A 24,091-nucleotide genomic window follows, 5' to 3' on the forward strand; every position below is an offset into this window, starting at 1 on the left:
CCAGCTCTACACCTTGTTATTATCAGTGCAACTTTTTTTAAACTATAATTACTCCCATCACCACCATTTTCACACATTCTCCACATGCTCCCCTTATCATGGTTGGAGGATGGAGCTGCAAGAACATTGTGTCAAAATTTTCTTTTCCTGCCCCCTAAACAAAAGGCACTAGGGATTTTAGTGCTTCTGCTACAGCACTGCCTGAATTCAGTGAACAGTATAAGGACTAAAGATTCAATGTGGAACTTCCTTGACCAGTAACAGTCACTACTGAAGAAGGCGTATGGCATGCCTTTATTGGTTGGGGAATCGAGTACGAGAGTCAGGATGAGATGTTGCAGCCTTATAAGACTTTGGTTAGGCAACACTTGGAGTACTGTGTTCAATTCTGGTCACCACATTACAAGAAGGATGTGGTAGCTTTAGAGAGGGTGCATCAGAGGTTTACCAGGATGCTGCCTGGATTAGAGGGTATGAATTATAGGAGAGGCTAGAAAAACACACGTTGTTTTCTCTAAAGTAAAGGAGGCTGAGGGGAAACTTGAGTAAAGTCTATAAAAATGAGATGCATAGATAGGATTGACAGTCAGAATCTTTTTCCCAGAGTTGAAATCTCTAAGACTAGGGGGCAGTCATTTCAGGTTAGAGGGGGTAAGTTGAAAGGAGATGTGAGGGGCAAGTTTTTTACGCAGAGAGTGGTGGGAGTCTGGAACACGCTGCCAGGATTGGTGGTGGAGGTAGATACGATAGGTTGTTTACAAAATTTTTAGATAAGCACATGAATATGCAAGGAATTGAGGGATCTGGACCAAGGGCAAGCAGAAGGGATTAGTTTAATTTGGTGTCATGTTTGGCCCACGATGTTGTGCCAAAGGGCCCATTCCTGTGCTGTATAGTTCTGTGTCTACATTACTGCATTTATTCAAATCTTTGGGACCAAAATTGTAGTAATCTGTTAACCATATTTGTGGAAGAGTTCTGGACACAGATTATTGTAAAATATTCAGTGCATAGTTTACAAAACATGAATAACATAAGCATATTTAGGACTAGGTCATCCAGCCCCTCAAGTCTGCTCTATCATTCAATAAGACAATGGCACAATCCAGTCCAAATAATCCATACCTGAACTGATATTCCACACTAGCCTCCTCTCACCTTCTTTATCTAACCCTATCAATACATCCTTCTATTTATTCACTTTCATGTGCTTATTTAGCTTTACCCTAAATACGCACAAGTGACGGTATATGCCTCTACTATTCTTTGCAAATGAAAACAAAATACTGTAGATACTGGAAATCTGAAAACTAAAACGAAGTGTTGGAGAAACTCAACATGTCTAGCAGCATCTATGGCGTGATGCTGCCTGAACTGCTAAGTTTCTCCGGCACTTTGTTTTAACTCCTTGTGACGGTTTGTTTCCATTCCTAGCCCTTGTGGATAATCAAATTCCTTCTTAATTCCCTAGTGGATTGATTAGTGTCTGACTGATGTGTATAACCTCTAGTTGTGGATTCGGTCCAAGTGAAAACATCTTTATCTATATCTACTCTGTCATACCTTTTATAATCTAGAGGCCTCTTCCAAGTCAGCACTCAGGTCTTCACTGGAGAAAAAGCCACAGCATGTTCAGCCTTTCTTGATAATTATATTCTCACAGTTCTGGTTGCATTCTTGTTAATCTTTCTTGCACCTTTCCACATATCATTTTTATAATACAGAAACCAAGTGTGATCCATCCAATGTTCTATGTAAGTCAAACAACCTGTCTGCATTTTAATTCTATCCATCTAGGAATGAATGCTAGTGTTCTTTTTTTGCCTTATTATCACCACTTCTGATGTCTTCTGCGCCTGTATCCCTAGCTCTTTATCTTCTTATCAAAGTTAAAATTCATTTTCTATTTAGATACATATTTTGCAAATCTATCAATATTGTCTTGATTTTAAATTCTTCCTCCATATTAACAGCACTCTCAGTTTCCTAAAGTGATTATTTAAATCCAATTTTCCAAGTTGTAGATTCAGTTTCATTCAACTATGATGTCTTGTTTGTTTTCCAGTGATAGTTTTCAGCAGCTGTAGTTGTACCAGATCTGAGTATTTTGTCTAACTACAAAATTCAGCAAACAACTTGTTTAGTTTGGCTATTGTTTTCGGCTGAAACTGGATAAAAGGTTTCTTTAAATTGAATTTTGTATTCAGTAACCTGAAAGAAAAGTTCGAAAAAGGCAAATTAGGCAAAGCAAAACTGTATTCTGGTCACTCTTCAATGTGAAATGGAGAGGATTATTTAAACAAAATAAGACAAATAGTCAACAGAGATAAATGGGTGCTGACAGACGGTGAGGTTGAGACTCCTGAAGTAACAAACCCTAATGTTAGCCTGTGCTCAAATATCAATCTTTTGCTTGAATGTCATTGCTTTGATATCATTGTTAGTCCATGCTCATTCCATATTATGAACACCAAAATAAGGAACAGAGTAAGCCACTTGGTCCTTTGAGTGTACTCCACCATTCAATAAAATCACGGCTGATTTGATTTTAACCTCCAACTCTACATCCTGCATACCCCAATAATCTTTCATTCCCTTTGTAATCAAGAGTCTGTCTGCATTGACCATAAAAAATGCTTAAGGATTCTGCATCCACTACCTTTTAAGGAAGGGGATTCCAATGACACTCAAACTTCAGAGATCTTTTCTCTTCATCTGTCTTAAATGGGCAGCCTTGATTTTTAAACTGTGACCCTTAGATCTTGATCCTCTCATGAGAGGAAACATCCTTTCTACATCCAGTCAGCTAAGTCCCCTTAGCATCTAGTACATTTCAATTCAGCCATCTCTGCTTCTAAACTCCTGAGGATGCATAAGGCAATCTGCTCTTTCCAGTCAAGTAAAGAAAAGAAAGAAGCATATGTCGGTATAGACAGTAGGGATCGTTTGAATCCCTGGAGGCAGATAATGGCAGCAGGAGTATACTTAAGAGGAAAAGGCAAGAAGGGAACATGAGATAGCTTTGGCAAATAGGGTTAAGGAGAATCCAAAGGGCTAATACAAATACATTTAGGACAAAAGGGTAACTAGGAAGAGAACAGGGCCCCTTAAAGATCAGCAAGACCACCTATGTTTGGAACTGCAGGAGATGGGGGAGATACTAAATGAGTATTTCACATCAGTGTTTACTGTGGAGAAGGGTATGGAAGCTAGAGAACTTGGAAATAAATAGCGATATCTTGAAAAGTGACCATGTTACAGAGGTAAGAGGTGCTGGATATCTTAAAACACATAAAGGTGGATATACCCCCGTGACCTGGTCATGTGTACCCTACAACTTTGGGAAGCTAGGAAAGTGATAGCTGGGGCCCTTGCTGAGATATTTGTATCATTGGTCATGGGTGAGGTCATGGAAGGTGGATGTTGGCTAATGTGGTTAAAGATTTAAGAAGGGTGGTATGGAAAAGCCAGGGAACTATAGACCAGTGAGCCTGACATCAGTGGTGGACAAGTTGTTGGAGGGGATTCTGAGGGACAGGATTTACACTTACTTGGAAAGGCAAGGACTGATTTGGGATAGTCAACATGGCTTTGTGCATGGGAAGTCATGCCTCATTAACTTGAATTAGTTTTTTGAAGAAGTAACAAAGAGGATTATGAAGGCAGAGCAGTGGATGTTGTCTATATGGACTTCAGTAAGGCAGTCAACAAGGTTCCATATGGTAGACTGGTTAACCAGGTTAGATCACATGGAATACAGGGAGAACTAGCATTTGGATACAGAACTGGTTCGAAGGTAGGAGGCAGAGGGTGGTGGTGAAGGGTTGCTTTTCAGACTGGAGGCCTGTGGTCAACGGTGTGCTGCAGTGATCTGTGCTGGGTCTACTCCTTTTTGCCATTTATATAAATGATTTGGATGTGACTATAGGAGTAATGTTTAGTAAATTTGCAGATGACACGAAAATTGGTGGTGTAGTGGACACCGAGAAAGGGTACAATGGGACCTCGGATAGGCCAAGGAGTGGCAGATGGAGCTTAATCCAGATAAATGTGAGGTACTACATTTTGGTAGGGAAAATCAGGGCAGGACTTATACACGTAATGGTAAGCTATTGGGGAGTGTTGCCAAATAGGGACACCCTGGAGTGTAGGTTCATTATTCATTGGAAGTGGAGTCGCAGATCATCCGGGAAGTGAAGAAGACATTTAGTGTGCTTGCCTTTATTGGTCAGAGCATTGAATGTAGGAGTTGGGAGGTTATATTGCACCTCTACAGGACATTGGTTATGTCCCTTTTGGAATACTGCATTCAATTCTGGTCTCCCTGCTGTAGGAAAGATGTCATTAAACTTGAAAGGGTTCAGAAAAGATTTACAAGGATGTTGCCAGGGTTAGAGAGTTCGAGCTAAAGGGAGAGACTGAAGAGGCAGAGGCTGTTTTCCCAGGAGCGTCGAAGGCTGAGGGGTGACCTTATAGAGGTTTAAAAAAATCACGAGGGGTATGGATAGGGTGAATAGTCAAGGTCATTTCCCCAGGGTAAGGGAGTCCTAAACTAAAGGGCATTGGTTTAAGGTGAGAGGGGAAAGATTTAAGAGAGACATAAGGGGCAACATCTTCACCCAGAGGGTGGATCATGTATGGAATGAGCTGGCAGAGGAAGTGATAGTGCTGGTACAATTACAACATTTAAAAGACATCTGGATGGGTGTATAAATAGGGAGGGTTTAGAGCGATATGAGCCAAATACTGGCAAATAGATTTGTTTAGGATATCTGGTTGGCAGGACAAGTTGGACTGAAAGGTCTGTTTCTGTGTTGTACTGTACATCTCTATGACTCTTAAGTAAATCTCTGAACTGCTTCCAATGCGTCAACATCCTTTGTTAAGTATAATGGCACATACTGTACACAATACTCCAGATGAGGTCTCACCAGTGCTCTGTTTAACTGAAGTACTACCATCCTAATCTTGTATTCAATCTCCCGCACAATAAACTATAATATTCTGTTAGCTTTTCTGATTACTTGCCGAATCTGCATATTCACCTTCTATGATTCATGCATTAAGATAGCCAGATCTCTGCATCTCAGAGCTCTCACCATTTAGATAATATGCTTCTGTTTATTTTTTCTCCCATTATGGACAATTTCATTTTTTCCACATTGATAGTCCATTTGCCAAATCCTTGCCCATTCACTTAAAATATCTGTATCCTTTTGTAGGCTTCTTGTGTCCTCTTCAGAACTGACTTTCCTGCTTAGCTTTGTCATCAGCACACTTAGCTACCATACCAACATTCCTTCAACCAAATTGTTTACGTAAATTGTAAAACATTGGGGCCCTAGCACCAACCACTGCAGCAGACCACTTGTGACATCGTACCAGCCTGAAAAAGACCTATTATTTCTTACTCTTTGCTTCCTTTTAGCCACTGAATCATCTATTCATGTTAATATGTTGTCCCCAACACCATGAGCTTTTATTTTCAGCAATGACCTTTATGGCACCTTTATCAAATGCCTTCTAGAAATTTAAGTATAACACATCCACTTGCTCTACTTTTGCAGCACAAGCTACCAAGGTACTTCTTCAAAAAAAAACCCAAAATTAGTTAAACATGGTTTCCCTTTGCCAAAACCATGTTGGCTCTGCCTGGATAACCTTGAACTTATCCAAGTGTCCTGTAACAACATCTTTAATAATAAATTCTAATGTTTTCCCTATACAGATTGTAGTCCTAAAATTATGCTATGTTCATTTGCATGGCATATCCACAGCCTTATTATTGAAGTGCTTAGCATGAAATAGGAAAATGGGAAAAGAAACCCAAACAAGCTAATAGTGGAGGTGATGGAAGAGGAGGGTTTGATTTCAAACCAACCTCCTGAGTGATTAACATTGCAGTTCATGTTGAATAGTGTTCCAGAAACATCTGTTCACCACCCCTAAATGTCAAGGCAGCTGTTATATTCCAAGTTTCCAGTTAGACAGTGTAACGTTTATACATGTAGTTGTTAATGTTCTGAATGAGCTAATTGCAAGTGTCCGTGTTAGTTGTAACTTTGTATCACATTACAGTCTCTGACTCCTCAACAATAATAAGCATGAGTGGCTATGTTGGCTAAATTTATTTATATGGTTGGGTATAAGTTTGGCAGCCCAGAATTACAGAAATATATAGGACGCGCATGTTTTTCTGTATTTAACCATATAACCAGATGGAACCTGAAAGGCAAAAGCAAGAAATTGAAATGGATTTTGGACAGGAAAAGCTCAGAATTCGCACAGTAACCGTGTAGGAAATCTGAATTTACGGTATCTATGAAACCATGAAATGACCAAGTATGTTGAACTGCTTAAGACCTTTATAGTCCTGCAATGGGATGCTTTTCTGTACATCTGGTCCTTAGCTTTAAAGGCCTTGACAATCTGTTAATTATTTTTGCTTTTCAGCTGAATCTCCCAAATGTTGTTGAGCAGGAAAACCAGTTCCCTACAAATGCAGGAATGTTTCTTCAGGAGTTATTTAAATTTCTACTTTTGCATTTCAGATGTAAAATTATAATCCTGAAGAACAGCAGGTTTTACGCTATCTCCATCCGTGATATCAGCAGAATTGACACAAAAAAGCAGCTGCCTCCTGCACAAATACTAGTCTTTTTCTTGTCTGTTTGTTATGAATGTTAGTCAGAAAAATGTCAGTTCTTTCAATCTAACTTTCTTCTTTGGAAATTTGTATTGAGATTTGATTTTTTTTATAAAAGGGCAAGTTCAGACATGTAGCTAGTAACGAATTTTTCTGCCAGTTCAAGGGCACAATGGTTCTCTTTCTTCTTTGCATTAACCACAAATGTATATAATTTCTGCTGCTCCTGCAATCTGCGTTCATCATGTTCCAGTTCTGTAATTTTCTTCCTACCTTAGTCACTGAAGCTCCGTCTGAAATCATCTCTTCCTAAACTTGAAAGTGCCTCTATCATTTTCTCCTTTGAGCTCTGCCATTGTTACTGCAGGCTCAGCTTCTTTTGATTTGGACATTTTCCATATGTTGCTGCTGTCATTTTATCCTCCAACTCTGAACATCTTTTATCATAGAATCCCTACGGTGTGGAAGCAGGCCATTTGGCCCATCAAGTCCACGCCGACCCTCTGAAGAGTATCCCACTCTATCCCTGTATCCCTGCATTTCCCTTTGCTAGTCCACCTAGCTTGCAAATCCCTGGACAATATGGGCAATTTAACATGGCCAATCTACCTAACCTGCAGATCTTTGGACTGTGACAGGAAACCGATGCAGACACAGGGAGAATGTGCAAACTCCACACAGAAAGTTGCCCAAGGGTGGAATTCAACCTAGGTGCCTGTCACTGGGGCAGCAGTGCTAACCACTGAGCCACCATGCCACCTTTATGATAGGTATACTTTAGTATCCCAGGTAGTTGCTAACAGTTGTGACAAGTTTGGCATTTTGCCTTTGTTCTCATACACAGCAGTGTTAGTTGCTACACTAAGTGGCTTGAATACCTTGCATTTCCATTGTGCCCATACTACCTAATAGAGATCAGCAGCCAGCTGTAGAACAGTAGCATTGTGTTGCGTGATCTGAACTGGATAGTCATGCCTTTCATGTGCTTTGACTTGTCATCTTTTTAAGGTAAACCTTGAAAACACTGCGCAAACCAAGGCCAGATACAAAGTCTTATTTCACAGCAGAACTGCTTAGGTCAATTTGCCTCTATGAAGTAATGTAATATTATGTACATCTTATATTTTTTGATGTCATTGTTTCACTTTTCCTGATAACTTCAAATTGTATACATATTCTCCTTTTGAAACCACCTATAAGTATGTTTCTCAGCTCTTAGGTAAAAAAACCATGACTGGATTTGAATACCTTTGTGATTTTATCTCCATATTTGCACCTTGAGTTGAGGGCCCATTTCGGGCATTTCTGGCTGATTGTCTAGGACTAGAAATCTCCCAACTAAATGGCCTGAAGTTGGTAGTCAGCAGGGAAAATTTCACCTCTACCTTATTTCAGTGATATTGTGACTGATTACAGTATTCTTTGCTGGGGGATTCTCAGCTTGAAGCTGGAATAATGTCAACAGACTGTCCAAGTAACTAATCACATAAAAGCATTCTCACAGTCACCCAAACAGGAAGCTTAAAGCAGTAAAATAAAATCACTCTCAAAAAATGCTTACTTAGAGCAAATTAAAGATTAATGCATACCTTCTACCTTCATTCCGTACATAAAGGACTGTGGTGTGAGCTGCTGACCATTTACTGAGACAGACTGAAAAACCGTTTGGTCTCTTATAGTATAATAAAAGTAAAGTCACACAGTTGCAGTGGACCCTAATGCTGCTCTCTATGAAGCTCATGAAAGCTGTTTCTGAGATACCCATGTGATGGATGGGTGCTTTTGGTAGGCTTAAAAAAAAAACAGGCAGGTACATTTAGTTGTGAAAACAGGCAAGCAGATGATTATTTGAATGGTGATAGACTGGGAAAGGGAGAGGTGCAATGAGATCTGGTGTTCTAGGACACCCAGTCACTGAAGGCAAGCATGCAGGTGCGATAGGTGACGAAGAAGGTATGTGGTATGTTGATCTTCATAGCAATAGGATTAGAGTACAGAAGAGGAGAAGTCTTGCTTCAACTATACAATGTTAGCCCTTTAAAGTATAACAGTAGCTCATTAAATATTTAGGTTAAAACCTTTACATCATACACATCTTGTTCCTCATTTTCAGATCCCCAAGATGAATGTTGCTCAGGTACTCCACTCTGTTTATTAGAACAAAGTGAATATCTGTATGAACAAGGATTTTATGGGGAACATGAATTGTATCCCAAGCATTTCCCATTAAATACAGAAGAAATTAATGCAAAGGAAGAAGGTACCTTTCTTCTTTTTAATTTTTCACTAAACTAAAATTGTGTTTTGGTTGCTATCAGCTTATGGCCTTGTGGATCTGCATGAATTATTTTCACTATGATTGGTTCAAAATGTCTATGAAACAGTGTCCTAATTGAACTACCACTAATCTGTAATGGCTGTTTTTATACACTTGTAAGTTCAGTTATATAAAATAATAGAACGCATACATGTTTATTTTCAAGCTGAATTTCTTACTTTATTTTTCATACCGAAATATTTATTGATAGGCTTAGTAAATTGCCTTGTGAACTGAAGGTAATGTTTTCCAATGTTTCACAATGCATTAGGTGTCAAAGGAAACAATACAGAACTGGTCTCTATTTAGGTGCCTACAGAAAGTTAATGCTTCATTTTTTTTTCCAGCCCCAAAATAATTTACCGCCAATGAAATACTGTGCTCTTAAAGTGCGGAAACATTTGTAAAACAGGAAAACATAGTAGCCAATATTTGCACAACCAAATCCCATAAATAGCAATGTGGTCAATAATTAGACCGTCCATTTAAGTCATGTCAATGTACTTAGCAGTTAAATAATACCTTTCCCTTATGCTCGTACATGGCAAAGTCCATATCAATACATTTTATATTTAATTAAACATTTAAGATAAACAGTACATAAGTTTTAACAAACATGTTCTTTTCTAGGTAAAGAGGTACTTTTCAGCCAACCTCCTCAGAACCTCATTGGGACTCCAAAATTTGAAATGAGAGGTTCAGAGGAAGCATCAACGGGAACAGTTTTGCAGCGCCTAATTCAAGAGCATTTAAGACATGGAAATCCACATGAGAACATGAACCTACTGGCAATACAGCAGCAAGCCACAGGGAACACTGGGCCAACCGACAGCAGTGGGAGCGCACACTCGTCCTCAGAGAACCTCATGCAGGAAGATCCACAAATGGTCCATCAGTCAGCACGTCAAGAACCTCAAGGGCAAGAAAATCAGGTGGACAACAGTGTGATGGAGAAGCAGGCACGGGTCACTCTAGCTCAGCAGAGTATTGAAGAACTACCAACCTATGAGGAAGCCAAAGCACAGTCTCAATTCTTCAGAGGGCAGCAACAAATATTGGTTGGCACTAATTTCTATGTTGCAGGGATCACTAATCAAAAAACAAAAACTGAGGGGAGACCTACAGTTAATCGAGTAAGCTCTGGGCAGATACACAAAGATGAAGCATTAAAAGAACTTAAACAAGGTCATGTTCGTTCTCTTAGTGAGCGTTTAATGCAACTTTCTCTGGAAAGGAATGGTGTAAAGTCACATCTTTCTGCCTCAAAAAACAGTCTCCCTTCCCAACAAACAAATAAAGCCTTCAAAAATGGAGGACAACAATCTACTCAAACCCTGTCAAAGGGTGTAGATCCAAGAGGTCCTCCTCCAGAATATCCTTTTAAAACCAAACAAATGTTGCCAATGCTTAATCAATCTCATGAGCTTGCGAATTTTTATAATGATTCACACTCTCCAAATCCTCAGGAATTGCTTAAACCATATCCTGGAACTCTAGCAATTAGACAAGAAGCAACAATCCTAAGATATCAGTCACCACCAGAATATGGATCAAACAGGTAAAAATACATTTGACTTTCTATTTCTAAAGAAATGCATGCTAATTTTATTGAGTGGTTAATGAATAAATTGGGTAATAAAAACAAAATGCTGGAGAAAATTAGGCCTGGTAGCATCTGTGGAGAGAGAAACAAAGATGTTTTTGAGTTTGATATGACACTTCTTTAATAAATTAATCATTATTATAAGTCTGGAATTATGTGGGCCAGACCAGGCAAGGATGGCAGATTTCCCTCCCTAAAGGCCATCCATGACCCAGGTAGGTTTGTATGGCAATCAACCTGGTTGTGGTTGCCATTAGGTCAACTTTTTATTCCTGGAATTTTTAAAATTTAATTCAAATTTCCCCTATGCCCTCAGAACATTTAACCTGGAGTTCTTGATTACTAGTGCTGTGACATCACTGTGACACATCTGCCAGCATGCATTTATATATGTTACCCTTTCAAATTTATATTGTCTGAAGAGAAACATTTTGAATCAGATGCCCTATTCACTGATCCGGCATTCGCACTGGATACTGTGCTCGAAAGTAGCATGGATCGTGCTAGTACTGCACTATTTGTGTGTCAATTCTTTAGCCGACATTCTTTTTGAACATGTTAAAATCATGTTTTTTTTAACTTTAAGAACATAGAACATAGAACAGTACAACACAGTACAGGCCCTTCAGCCCACGATGTTGTGCCGACCTACTATCCTACTAAGATCTACATCTACCCTGCATACCTTACATTTACTATCCTCCATGTGCCTATCCAAGAGTCACTTAAAAGTCTCCGAAGTATCTGACTGGCAAGCCAGGAAGGATTTGAAGTATTTGTGGTAGCGTAGTCATCCAACACAATCTGAAATGATAAATTAAAGATATCAGACAAGAATATTAAAACATTAAATTAGATTTAATCTGTCCTATAATTGCAAATAAAACAAATTTGTATACAAGGCAAAAGGATATTATTTTTAATTTAATATTGGAGAACATTACTGTCTGATTTTTTTTACTCATTTATCATTTACAGTGCTCATGTCACAGTAATGAACTAGAATATATATTGTAAAAAAACTCTCGTCTCAAGTTGTATAGAACCTAAATAAGGAACCACAGAAAGAGAAATGATGTTTCAGCTTACCAAGTTTGTTCTTTTTCATCGTCCTATCTATGTCTCATGCATGCCAGCCTTTTGCATTCAGAACATTCATTGTCCCTTATATCCTTAGTATTAAATCCAGCCTGGACAAAAGGCTTTCTGCCTTTTTATAGCAGGAATGTCTTTGTATGTCATGGGAATCAATGATTTCAGACAAGTCCAATTTCTACAATTCAGATCCCTTTTTCAGCCAGATATTTTTATAGCTGCATGGTAGTGCAGAACTGCAGAATTTCTGAAAAATGACACATTTTGTTGAAAATTTACATCTTCACACATCAGGGCAATTTGCAAGAAACATCAGTGCAAAAGGAGAACCAACATTTATACTATGTGAATGGAGAGTGCTGGCTTGTTGACAAGCAGATCTGAATGGCAAAGATATTGCTATGGAAAATGCAAGGTAAAATGATTGCCAGTTAACTGCCAAGTCATGTGTAAATTTTAAATGAGGCAGGTTGACTCTGGTTCATTTCTCAGCACCAATTAAGAGTATGGCTGTAACTTATTTTGTTGCATTGAAACAAGTGCAGTGTGTAATTCTATCTGTCTGCAGTGAACAATATGTATGTAGATTTCAAAATTGTAAGTGCACAACACTGCGAGCCTGGCTGACAACACTCTGGATTATGAGTAAATGTTGTCCAGTGCCAGATGACATTTGTTCAGTTTTGCTTTTGCTCAGTAAAGGAATCAATAATCATTATCAGCCACATTGCCAGTCTAACGTAAGTTCATTCTACACTCTCAAATAGCCTATTTCTATCCACATAATTCATGACTCCAGCATAATTTAACTGTGGTCAGTACCCTGGATTGTTCATTGCTGCAGTGACATTGCCACAATATTGCATGTCTGCTCAAATAATCAACTGTGGAGCTTTCCAATCAAAAGGCCCTCCAAAAGAAGTGCCCACAAACTTTATAAATCAAGCCATTCCATCATATTGAAAATAATTTGAATGCTGTGAAAAGACTTGTATTAAAATCAGCATGAGATGTTTGTTAGCTGATAAAGGTTAAAGGGCTGCAATATTTTATTATTGAGATACCAGTGAAGATGAGCTCACATCGTTTCATTAACAAGTTCCTATTTTAAGCACTAAATATTCCATGTTTACTGTAGAAGATTTCAGAATATAATGTGCCTGGAATTACAACAGCACATCAGAACATCTTCTGGTACTTGGATTAATGTGTTACAATTATTTTTAAATTAATTGGCATATAGTCATGATTTTATGGTCTGGCCTGAAGAAATGCTATTTGTTCTGTTCTCCGGACATCATTCGTATGGTGAGTACAAATAAGAAAAGTGTTCCACTGCTTCTGTGGCAGAATCTTTTGCACATTCCTGATAGCTCTTCATCCTCCACCCAGGAAAATAAATCTTGCCTGAGTTAAATGGTCTTTTATTTTATAAGTTTCCCATTAGGAGAGCAGATTTCATTTGATTGAAAGCCACTTAACTTTTATCAGTCAAAAGGAAGATAAATGTACACTACAAAATGCAATGAAATTGGGGAAGTGGAGGGAAAGGAGAAATAAAGGGAAAAGAAAGCAACTTTAACTAAAACAATTCTATTTTTTGTGGATTTATATGAAAAATAAACTACTGAGAAACTCAAAGACACAAATATTCCACAATCAAACATTTGTGTTTATCAATTTGGCATTCTCTTTTTTGTATGCAATGGATACAGAACGGTTAATACAACCTAAACCAGCAAAAAATAAAGTCAGAACAGATTATAAAATGATACTGTAGCAGGATGTATTTAACTATTTGCCAACCAACATACCAGATATTGATGGTGTTTAAAACTTAGTTAAATGTTCAGCTGAGAGTTCCAATTGTAGGGCCAACTGATATTTTCTCAGATTGGCTTTTCTTTGTGATCTGAACGTGCTTCAATGTTTACAATACTAGGAGATTTCAACAACTGTATTATGATGACCTGCACTGAATCTGCCAAAATATTTGTTATTGTTATAGCACAAATATTCCAGTGACCAGCATAATAGTTACAAAATATTGTAGCAATTAAGGCTGCATTCTCTCTCAAAAAAATGTAAAATTCTTGGGATTAAAACATTCAGATTCACTGGGGAGGTGATGGCCTAGTGGTATTTTGCTGGACTATTAATCCAGAGACCCAGATAGTGTTCTGGGGACCCGGGTTCAAATCCCACCATGGCAGATGGTGGAATTTGAATTCAATAAAATATCTGGAATTAATAATCTAATGATGACCGTGAATCCGTTGTCGATTGTCTGAAAAACCCATCTGGTTCACTAATATCCTTTAGGGAAGGAAACTGCCATCCTTACCGTGTCTGGCCTATGTGTGACTCCAGACCCACAGCAATGTGGTTGACTTTTAACTGCCCTCTGAGCAATTAGGGATGGGCAATAAATGCTGCCTGGCTAGCGACGCCCTCAGCCTGTGAATGAATAAAGAAAACAAAAATTTTTTTTGACATACTAACACATGCTGAAACAATGAAGAGCTAGCAAACTTGAGCTACAGTGCTAGCTGCATGTCATGCTGTACCCAAATAAATTATACTTCTGCATGTATATGTGGTCTAATTCCAAATAACCGGTAAACTTCAAAGTTAGTGGAGAATTGACTTCCAACTAATCCCCTCTGCCTGCTCATAGTTCATATCCCTCCATTCCTTGCTTATTCATGTGATTATCTAAAAGACCCTTAAAAGCCCTTATTATATCTGCCTCCACCACAACCCCTGACAGCACATTCCAAGCACCTACCTCTCTGTGTAACAAAAAAAACTTGCCATTCACACCTCCTTTAAACTTTCCCCCTCTTACTTTAAATGCATGCCCTCGAGTATTAGACATTTCAATTCTGGGGGCGGACAAGATTGTGACTGTCAACCCTATCTATGCCTGTCATAATTTTGTAAACTTCTATCAGGTCTCCCCTCACCTCCACTGTTCCAGAGAAAACAACCCGGGTCTTTTCAGCTTCTCCTTTATAGCTCATACCTTCTAATCCAGTTAGCATCCTGGTAAACGTCCTGTGCACCCTCTCCAAAGCCTCCATATCCTCCTTGTAGTGTCGCAACCAGAATTGAATGCAGTACTCTAATTGCGGCCTAACCAAATTTTTATAAAGCTGCGACATCGTTTCCTGACTCTTGTACTCAATGCCCTGACCAATAAAGGCAAGCAATCCATATACCTCCTCTACCATCCTATTTACTTGTGTGGACACTTTCAGGGAGCTATGGACTACAACCCCAAGATCCCTCTGCATCATTGCTATTTGTGGTCCTGCTAATAACTAAATACTTTTCCTTAACATTTGATCTCCCAAAGTGTAACACCTCACACTTACCCGGATTAAACTCCATTTGCCATTTCTCTGCCCATATCTGTAACTGGTCTATATCCCACTGTATCCTTTGACAACCTTCCACACTGTCCACAAGTCCCCCAGTCTTTGTTTCCAAACTTACTAACCCACCCATCTACGTTTTCATCTGAATCATTTATATAAATCGCAAACAACAGAGGTCCCAGTATGGATCCCTGCAGAACACCACTCGTCACAGACCTCTAGCCAGAAAAACTTGCGTCACTTCCACCACTACCCTCTGCCTTTTATGGGCAAGCCAATTTTGAATCCAATGGCCAAGTCACAATAGATCCCATACATCTTAATCTTCTCAATGAGCCTACTATGAGGGACCCTGTCAAAAGCCTTACTAAAATCCATATAAACACCATCTACTGCTCTATCCTCATTGACCACCCTCATCACCTCCTCAAAAAAAATCAACGAAAATTAGTAAAACATGATCTGCCCTGTACAAAGCTGTGCTGACTGTGCCTGCCTAGATCATGCTTTTCCCAACGTATGCAAATCATATCCCTAAGAATTCTCGCCAATAGCTTCCCAACTACCCATGTGAGACTCACTGATCTATAATTTCCTATAATTATTCCTATTACTCTTCTTGAACTGAGGAACAACATTAGCTACTTGCTAGTACTCAGGCACCTCTGGTGGTTAGAGAGCATACAAGGATCTTGTTCAATGCTCCAGCAGTCTCCTCTCTTTCCTCTCTCAATGACCAGGGGTAGATTCCATCAGGCCCTGGGGACTTATCCACCTTAATGTTCTTCAACAGGCCTAAAACCACTTCTTTCTTGACCTCAAAATGCCCTTGCATAATAGCTTGCCCGACCCGAATCTCACTAACGCCCATGTCCTTCTCCTCAGTGAATACCGATGCAAAGTACTCATTTAGGATCTCGTCCATATCCTCTGTCTCCAAGTACTAATTCCCTCCTTTATCCTTGAGTGGTCCTATCCCCTCCCTAGTTATCCTGTTGCTTTTAATGAAGGTATAAAATGCCTTGGGATTCTCTTTAACCATACTCACCAAGGATATTTCATGGCTATTTCTTGCTCTCCTAATTTCATGCTCTAATTATTCCCTACTTTCTTTATATTCCTCATGGGCCTTGTCCGATTTTAGCTTTCTAAACATAGTGAATTTAGTCAAAAGGAAAATATATGCAATCTCCCTCATAATCCAAAGGTCAATTCCTTGCCATTGTTGTCCTTCCTCCCAACTAGAACATGGTAGTTCTGAACTCTGATCAGTAGCCATTTAACCAATTCCTAAGTGTCAAGTATGGACCTGCCTGATAACAGCTGCTCTCAATTACTTCTCCGGGCTCTGCCTAATACTGACATAATTTGCCCTCCCACAATTTAGGACTTTCCCGCAAAGTCCTGCGTTATCCTTATTCATAGCTATCTTTAAAACTTAAGGGGCTGTGATCACTCACTTTCCAAAATGCACTCCTACTGAAAGGTCAGTCACCTGGCCAGGCTCATTTTCCAACACAAGGTCCAGTATGGCCCCTCCTCCATATGGACTATTCACACACTGTTTCAAGAAATCCTTTTGGATCCACCTAACAAATTCTGCCCCACCTAAGCCTCCTACTATGAGGAAGTCCGAGTCAATATTGGGGAAATTAAAATCACCACTATGACAACCCTGTGGTTTTTGCATCTTTCCATAAGCTGCCTAAATATCTGTTCCTCAATGTTGGGATGCCTATAGTATAATCCCATCAGAGTGATTGCACCTTTCTTATTTTTTGAGCTCTACCCATATTGTCTCAGTGGATGTGCCTTCCAGTATGTCCTCTGAGTGCAGCTGTGACATTCTCCCTGATTAGTAATGCAACTCCTCCACCTCTTTTACCTTCCTCACTATTTCATCTAAAACATCAAAACCTTGGAACATTTTGATAGCCAGTCCTATCCCTGTCCCAACCTGATGTCTGTAAGGTCCACAACATCATAGTCCCATGTACTAATCTGGGCTTTAAACTCATCTCCCTCACCCATACTACTCCTTGCATTGAAAAATAAACACACTTCAATGCATCAGCCCCATTGTGTTCATTAACCTGCCCCTGCCTGTCCTTCTTTTCAGACTTACTGGTTATAACATTTACCTTCCCCTGATTCCTTCCACTTGCTGACCTGCTGCTCTGGTTTCCATCCTCTACCAGTCTAGTTTAAACCCTCCCAAGTAGCTCTAGTGAACCTCCATGGGAGGATATTGGTTCCTCTCCAGTTTAGGTGCCACCCGTCCCTCCTGTACAGATCACTCCTGCCCCAGAAGAGGTCCCAATGATCCAAGAACCTGAAACACTGTCCCCTGAACTAGCTCCTTAGCCATCTGTCCTATTTTCCTGCTCCTATATTCTCTAGCATGTGGCACCAGAAGTAATCCAGAGATTACAACCTTTGAGGTCTTGCTTTTTAATCTACTGTCTAGCTTCCTGAATTCTTGGTGCAAGACATCATTCCTCACTTTGCTCATTACCAATGATACCAAAGCGTACCACAACTGCTAGCTGATCACCCTCCCCTTCTAGGATGCCTTGCAGATGTTCAGTGATATTCCTGACTCTGGTATCAGGGAGGCAACACACCATCCTGGAGTCAGGGTCTATTTACTACCCTGAGTAAAAAAAATCCCCTATCACTATTGTGGCCCCTTCTCACCCACTGTGCAGATAAGCTGCTTTTGGTGCCAGAAGCTTGGCTCTGACTGCATACCTTTGAGGTACAGTACCCTCACCATCTTCCAAAATGACTGGGATTTAGTGAGTGGCACCCTAGGGTCTCATACACTACCTGCCCGTTCTTTCTGGTTTGTGTGGTGGTCACCATTCCTTTCTTTCCTCAATCCCTTGAGCTGCAGTGTGACCATCTCTCTAAATGTGCTATCAGCCTCATGGATGTGCCACCGTGCCTCCAACTGCTGCTTAAGCTCCGAACCTTGAGCTCCACCCTCTGCAGCTGGGAGTACTTCCTACGTATGGGATCGTCTAGGACACTGGCAGCATTCACAACTCCCTACGTAATAAGCTGCACATTCCACTCAGTTGGCCTCTCCTGACATCTCAACTTTACAATTAACCTCTTAGACTAGAATAAAACTTCACAATAGCTCCAGTTGTTTAAACACAGCCCCTAATGTTGATTACTCACCAACCAATCAGATTACTTCTTTCCTATGAAGTCACACTTTGTTTTTTTTTCAAACTCTGAACCCCCTGTTATTGGTTCTCAAGTCTCCGCCTTCCGACTGCTCCCAGCTCCTAAGTAAGTCCCTGTAAGACTAGGCCTGAAATCCGCACAGCGCTAGATGTATAGTGCTTACTGGTTCCCGAGTCTCCGCCAAGGACTGCTCCCTGCTTTGAGGACTTAACTCATTGTCAGATCGAAAATGTCTGGGTAATGATCTTGTTAACATCAGCAGCAGGGAGAAAAAAGCAATGGAATTCCTATCAAAAGAAAGAATAGAAACATTGTCCCATCGACATTAAAAATATAATGTTTAATCCGTGAAAGGCTCTCGCTTGGTCTACATCGCTGAATTCTTTGAAGAGGCATCAGAAAAATGTTGACCAGAGATACGTAGCAGATGGAATTTATCTAGATTTCCAAAAGATCTTTGATAGGATACCAGATAATGGCTGATTAACAACACAGCATGCAGAGTCAGGCGATTGGGAGCAGAATGGATAACTTTGCAAGACAGAATGAAGAGAATAGAATTTAGAGGGTAGGTGTTCTGAGTGGACAAGGTTGAAAGTCCCTCAGAATCATGCTAGAAGCATAATTTAACAGTTTATATTAAATATTTAAACTTTTGAAATGAAGACAATTTCTAAGTTTGTAAATGAAATTAAGCGGGTGGGGAGGAAGGTCAGTACTGAAGAGGCATGAGGCAGAGGAGTGGTGGTGAGAGTGACTAACTTGGGCATCAAGGCTGCGTTTGACCAAGTGTGACATCAACGAACCTTTGCAAAACTAGAGTCAGTAGGAATCGAAGACAAAATGCTCTGCTGGTTGGAGTAATCTTCACTCCAAAATAAACTCTGCACGGGTTAGTGTTCTAGGCCCAGTCATCTTCAGCTGCTTCATCAGTAACCATCCCGCCATCATTAGGCCAAAGGTGGGGATGTTCGCTGAAGATTGTGCAGTGTTCAGCAACTTCTGTGATTCCTCAGGTAGTAAAGCCATGTCCATCTGCAGCATGATGTATCCAGGCTTAGGCTGACAAATCACAAGGAAAATACATGCCAAAAAGATGCCAGACGATGATTGAAGCAACAATAACTATTGTTAAATTCCTCACAATCAGTATTCTAGGGGGTTACCACTAGATACTGAACTGTGCTGGCCATTTAAATGTAGTGGCTTCAACAGCAGGTCAGAGATTATAAATCCTGCAGTGAGTAACTCACTGCCTACCCTCCCAAAGTCTGTCCAACATCTATCTACAAGGCAGAAGTGAAGAGTGTGACAGAATGCTCCCCACTTGCTGGATAAGTGCACTCCCACAACACGTGAGAGCTTGACAATATCCAGGATAAAGCAGCCTGCTTGACTGGCACCACATCCACAAACGTTCACTTCCTCCACCACTTTTGCTTGGTAGTAGCAACATGTAGCACTGCTGAAGCTCACCAAGACACTTTTGACAGCACCTTCCAAATGCACAACTATGACCAGCTAGGTAGATAAGGGCAGCAGATACATGAGAAAATCACGTGCAAGTTCCCTCTAAGCCAGTCACCATCCTAACTCTTAAGTATATTGCCGTTACTCAGTGTCACTGTCTCAACATCCTGGAACTCCCTCACAGCAGTGTAGGTGTACCTACAACAAATGGTTTGCAGCATTTAAAGAAGGTAGCTCACTACCATCTCCTTGAGGAGGATTGAGGATAGGCAATAAACACACCCCCCCCAAATGAGACCCAAATCATCTGTATAAATTTAGAAAAGGGCCGCAACAAATCACGAATGGTAACAAACTTGCAAAATGGCAAATAATTGCAAATGAATTTGAACAAAAGGATGAAATACGGTAATACTGAGAAAATAAAATCGATAAAGATCACATATTGTTTGGAAAGTAATTATACAAATAATATAAATTAAAACATCTTTGTGTACAGATGTATACCCAAATTAACCTGTCGCAATTTTTAGTCATAAAACCATTAAAGCAATTCAATCATTAGGATTACAGTAGGTTAAAATTGCAAAGTTAGAAAAAGCATTAAACATGTATTGGTTAGATCTCTCATTGTAACTCAATACATGGATTACATTGGAAACTAATTACAGATAAACCCATGACTGGTCTGTGGACTTGGGATTTTGTGTTCATTGCACTACTAAGGTGCTCAGAAATGTCATCAAACAAAAATATGACACTGGGACCCTTGAGATATTGGGGCAGGTGACAAAAAGCTTGGTCCAAAAAAAAATTTTAAAGGCTGAGCAAAAGATGGAGAGATGTTTGTATGGGTCTGAAAGAGTTAACACTGAGAAGATGAGCATCTTCCCACTCCCCCTGCCCACTATAATGAGACCTAATATCCGGTTCCACCTCATCATCTTATAACAATGTCTATCTGATTAATCGTGCTACATGTAACTCCATTATGCTGTTCTGTATCTGTAAAATATTCCTTACCGTCCTGTTTTGATACCATCACTTTGATAACTTGTTATGATCTCTCTACCTTAATTAGTTAGTACAGTTTTGGATTACTTGTTACTTTGGTTAGACCCTTGGCATGCAACTCTTATTCTTATCATGTTATTTCCAGCCATTTGGCTTGTTCCAGCACCAACTTATTTTTAATTTTTTGTAATTATCTCTCTGCCTCAATTATTTGGGTTATAGGACATTTCTTCACTTGCTATTCAGCTGTTCACACTTTACTCACACCGCCTGACACATCTGATCACCTGCCTGTCGACACTCCACTCACACCATTTGTATGATCTTTTGATCTCTCTGCCTATAAATTATGTGTCTGTGTGCTACTCTTCACTCAACCTGATGAAGGAACAATGCTCCAAAAGCTTGTGATTTCAAATAAACCTGTTGGACTATAACCTGGTGTTATGTGACTTCTGACCTTGTCCACCTCAGTCCAACACCAGCATCTCCACATCATGTCTTACTAATGTAACCCACAATAAGCTGCTAACATGCAATAAACTGTACTTTGTTCAATACATGAGCTTCTACTACTTAGACTCCTTTTATTTATTCATGGGATGTAGGTGTCACTGGTTGGGCCAGCATTTATTGCTCATCCCTATTTGGGAAGGTAATGGAGAAATGCCTTATTGAACCACTGCAGTCCATTTGCTGTACATACAGCCATAATTAATGAGGGAGCCTGCACATGGTGTTCCTAATTATCTGCTGCTCTTGTTCTGCTAGGTGGTTGTAGTCATGGTAAAAAGTGCTTTTACACTATCACACTAGACAGATCCTGGAGATCCCAACACTTATAGAGGATGGTGGCAGCAAACCTACCACATGGTGAGCTACGTTATAGATTTTATTTCACTGCCTCATCAAACATGCTGGCGGCAATGGAGCTCTGAAGATTTTTCAGCATCTTCAGACCCTGTTTTAATTTGCATGATACTGCAATAGCCAGCAGCAGGGAAGAACTGAACATTTAAGAAGAAGAAACCCTTGTGCTTAGATTCAACAAGGGAGAATCTCTACAGTCAATGGTAAAGGCATTTCGGACCTGGTAAGAGAAGACAGCTACGGGAGAATTAGAAGCTTCCTAAAGGAGGAAAATTCCTGAACAAGAAGGCATTCCACATGGACTGAGAGAGCTTACTGCAGCAGTGATCTATAGGAGCAGTTGTGAGTGTGCTCAGCTGAACAGCAATTCAACATATAAAGTACCATTAATACATTTACAAGCCCTGGGAAAACCTTAAAACAGGCTGGGGAATCAAAGTAAGGAAAGTATTTGCAGCTTAGATCAACTTTTGCTGCTACAATGGGCAGGCACCACATGGCAACTCTACAGCAAGGAAATCACAGGATCTACTGTACAAAAGGGTGCCATTCAACCTATCATGCCAAGGACTACAAAAACATTTTAAATGGAGGCCATAGACCCAAGGTGTTGTGAAGCCAGAATTAAAATGACAAAATGAAGATTAAAAGCCCTGGTCTAATGGAAAACTAAGTTTTTAGATTTTATTAAGGGTGTAGAAAAGATAATTGTTCAGGAAAACGGTGAAAGAAATTGGGACCAGTATTTGTACCATTATTAGACTGTGGGAAGTATCAAGAAAAGCATGTGAAATAGAAATCAATTATTATGCGCCTGAACAGCGGGATTTATCCAGTGAAATAGTGGAAAAGGCAGAAAAAAATTTCACTACAGCAGCACAGTGTAATGGCACTGCTATTACTGCAAATTAAAACCTTTTAAATGAGGACAATAAATAATCACATTGGTAAAACATGGAATCAGAAATTATATTTCAGACAGATTTGGTTTCAGTGATGGACCAAATAGAACAACTTGGAGAAAATAATTCTGAACATATAGAATTCGGTACTAAATCAGAAGTTGAACATACAGTTTGCCTTCTTTACTGCCTGCTGAACCTGCACACTAATTTTTAGCATGGGTCTATGCGGAGATCCAGGTCTCATTGAATTCTGTCTCAATTTACAGCCATTCAAATAATAATCTGCCTTGAGATTTTTGCTACCAAGTGGATTATGACACTTTTATCCACATCATACTGCATCTGCCATGCATTTGTCTATTCACTCAGCCTGCCTAAATCACACTGCAATACTTCTGCATCTTACTCACAGCTTACCGTTCCACCAACTTTGTGTCACGTGCAAATTTTGAGAATATTGCATTTAGTTCTCTCATCTAAACCATTAGCACTTAGTGTGACTAGCTGGGGTCCTATTCTTGATCCATGCTGTACTCCACTAGTCACTGCCTGCCATTGAAAAAGACCCATTTATTCCTGTTGTTCCCCATCTGCAAATCAATTTTCTATTCATATCAATAGGTGACAGTAAACCTACTAGATGATGAAGCATAGACTCATTTTTGCTTCAAACAAAATAGAGTTGTTTATAAAATGATAAAACAGCACTGGGGCCTAGACAGCTGTGTATCATGTTATGTATTTCAACTGTCCATAAGCCTTGAGGCTTCAACACTTAAGTTGTAGCTAGAATGCGTAATCACTTATGATGCTGTGTATTGTTGCATTGATTTTCATTTTTGTTGTGATTTTATAGGCAATGCCACACATTTTTTCAATCATTGCCATCACAGGACCACAGCCCTATGTCTTTCCAGAGCTCCATGGGAAAGAATAAGTTGCAACTTGCACTTTTGCAGTCAGCTCCTCCTCAGGTCCAACCAGATCCTGTGTCAAACCAGCAACTTTCAGTTGATGCAGTCGCAATTGTGGCAAGGGCTCAGCAGATGGTGGAGATACTATCAGAAGAAAACCGTGCCCTTCGCCTAGAACTGGAGGACTTCTATGAAAGAAGTACAAAACTCCAAAAGGTACTATGGTTCTTTATTTCAAATTGAATGCAAGCCAAGTTCCAAATGATCTAAAGATGGTTTATTGATGAGGTGTTGTAGCAGTTGTTGACCAAGTGACTGTTGTTTTATATAACTTGCAGATTTTAATTACTGCCATTGGTTTCTTTATACTGCAAAGCAAAAGCATGAATCAATATCATTATGAGTACACATATGAAAGAAATCTAAGTATTTCTATAATATTTCAGCAAATAATTTTCATTTTTGTTCCACAAATGTCAACAGTGATGTGCCAACAAAGTATACTTGATGTCCTGATGTGGGATCTTGTTGGGCAGGGAGTACAATCAGAAATCATTGCAAAGGGAACTGCTTGATTCACAGGATTTACAATTTTTCAGCTGTAGCATCTGTTGATTGTGCAATGGTATCTGATTTAGTTCTCCTTCAAAGGTGAAAGAAGGGAATGAGATGACTAGGTATA

The 24,091-nt window shown here is 39.7% G+C and overlaps 1 protein-coding gene across 2 annotated transcripts in view; it reads left to right on the forward strand.

Annotated features, from left to right (window-relative positions):
• The window catches only part of amotl1 (angiomotin like 1), a 149,954-nt gene that overhangs the window by 9,323 nt on the left and 116,540 nt on the right, over nt 1-24,091 (forward strand). Inside the window, exons 2-4 of one of the 2 annotated variants that reach the window (XM_048598275.1) lie at nt 8,760-8,906; nt 9,594-10,521; nt 23,352-23,625. In XM_048598275.1, coding sequence (XP_048454232.1) covers nt 9,653-10,521; nt 23,352-23,625 — 1,143 coding nt within the window. In that variant the 5' untranslated portion in view covers nt 8,760-8,906; nt 9,594-9,652. The remainder of the gene's footprint in view (nt 1-8,759; nt 8,907-9,593; nt 10,522-23,351; nt 23,626-24,091) is intronic. The other variant, XM_048598274.1, reaches the window with a different exon arrangement.

This window comes from Rhincodon typus, chromosome 6 (assembly GCF_021869965.1).
Source record: "Rhincodon typus isolate 14 chromosome 6, sRhiTyp1.1, whole genome shotgun sequence".
Lineage (NCBI taxonomy): Eukaryota > Metazoa > Chordata > Chondrichthyes > Orectolobiformes > Rhincodontidae > Rhincodon > Rhincodon typus.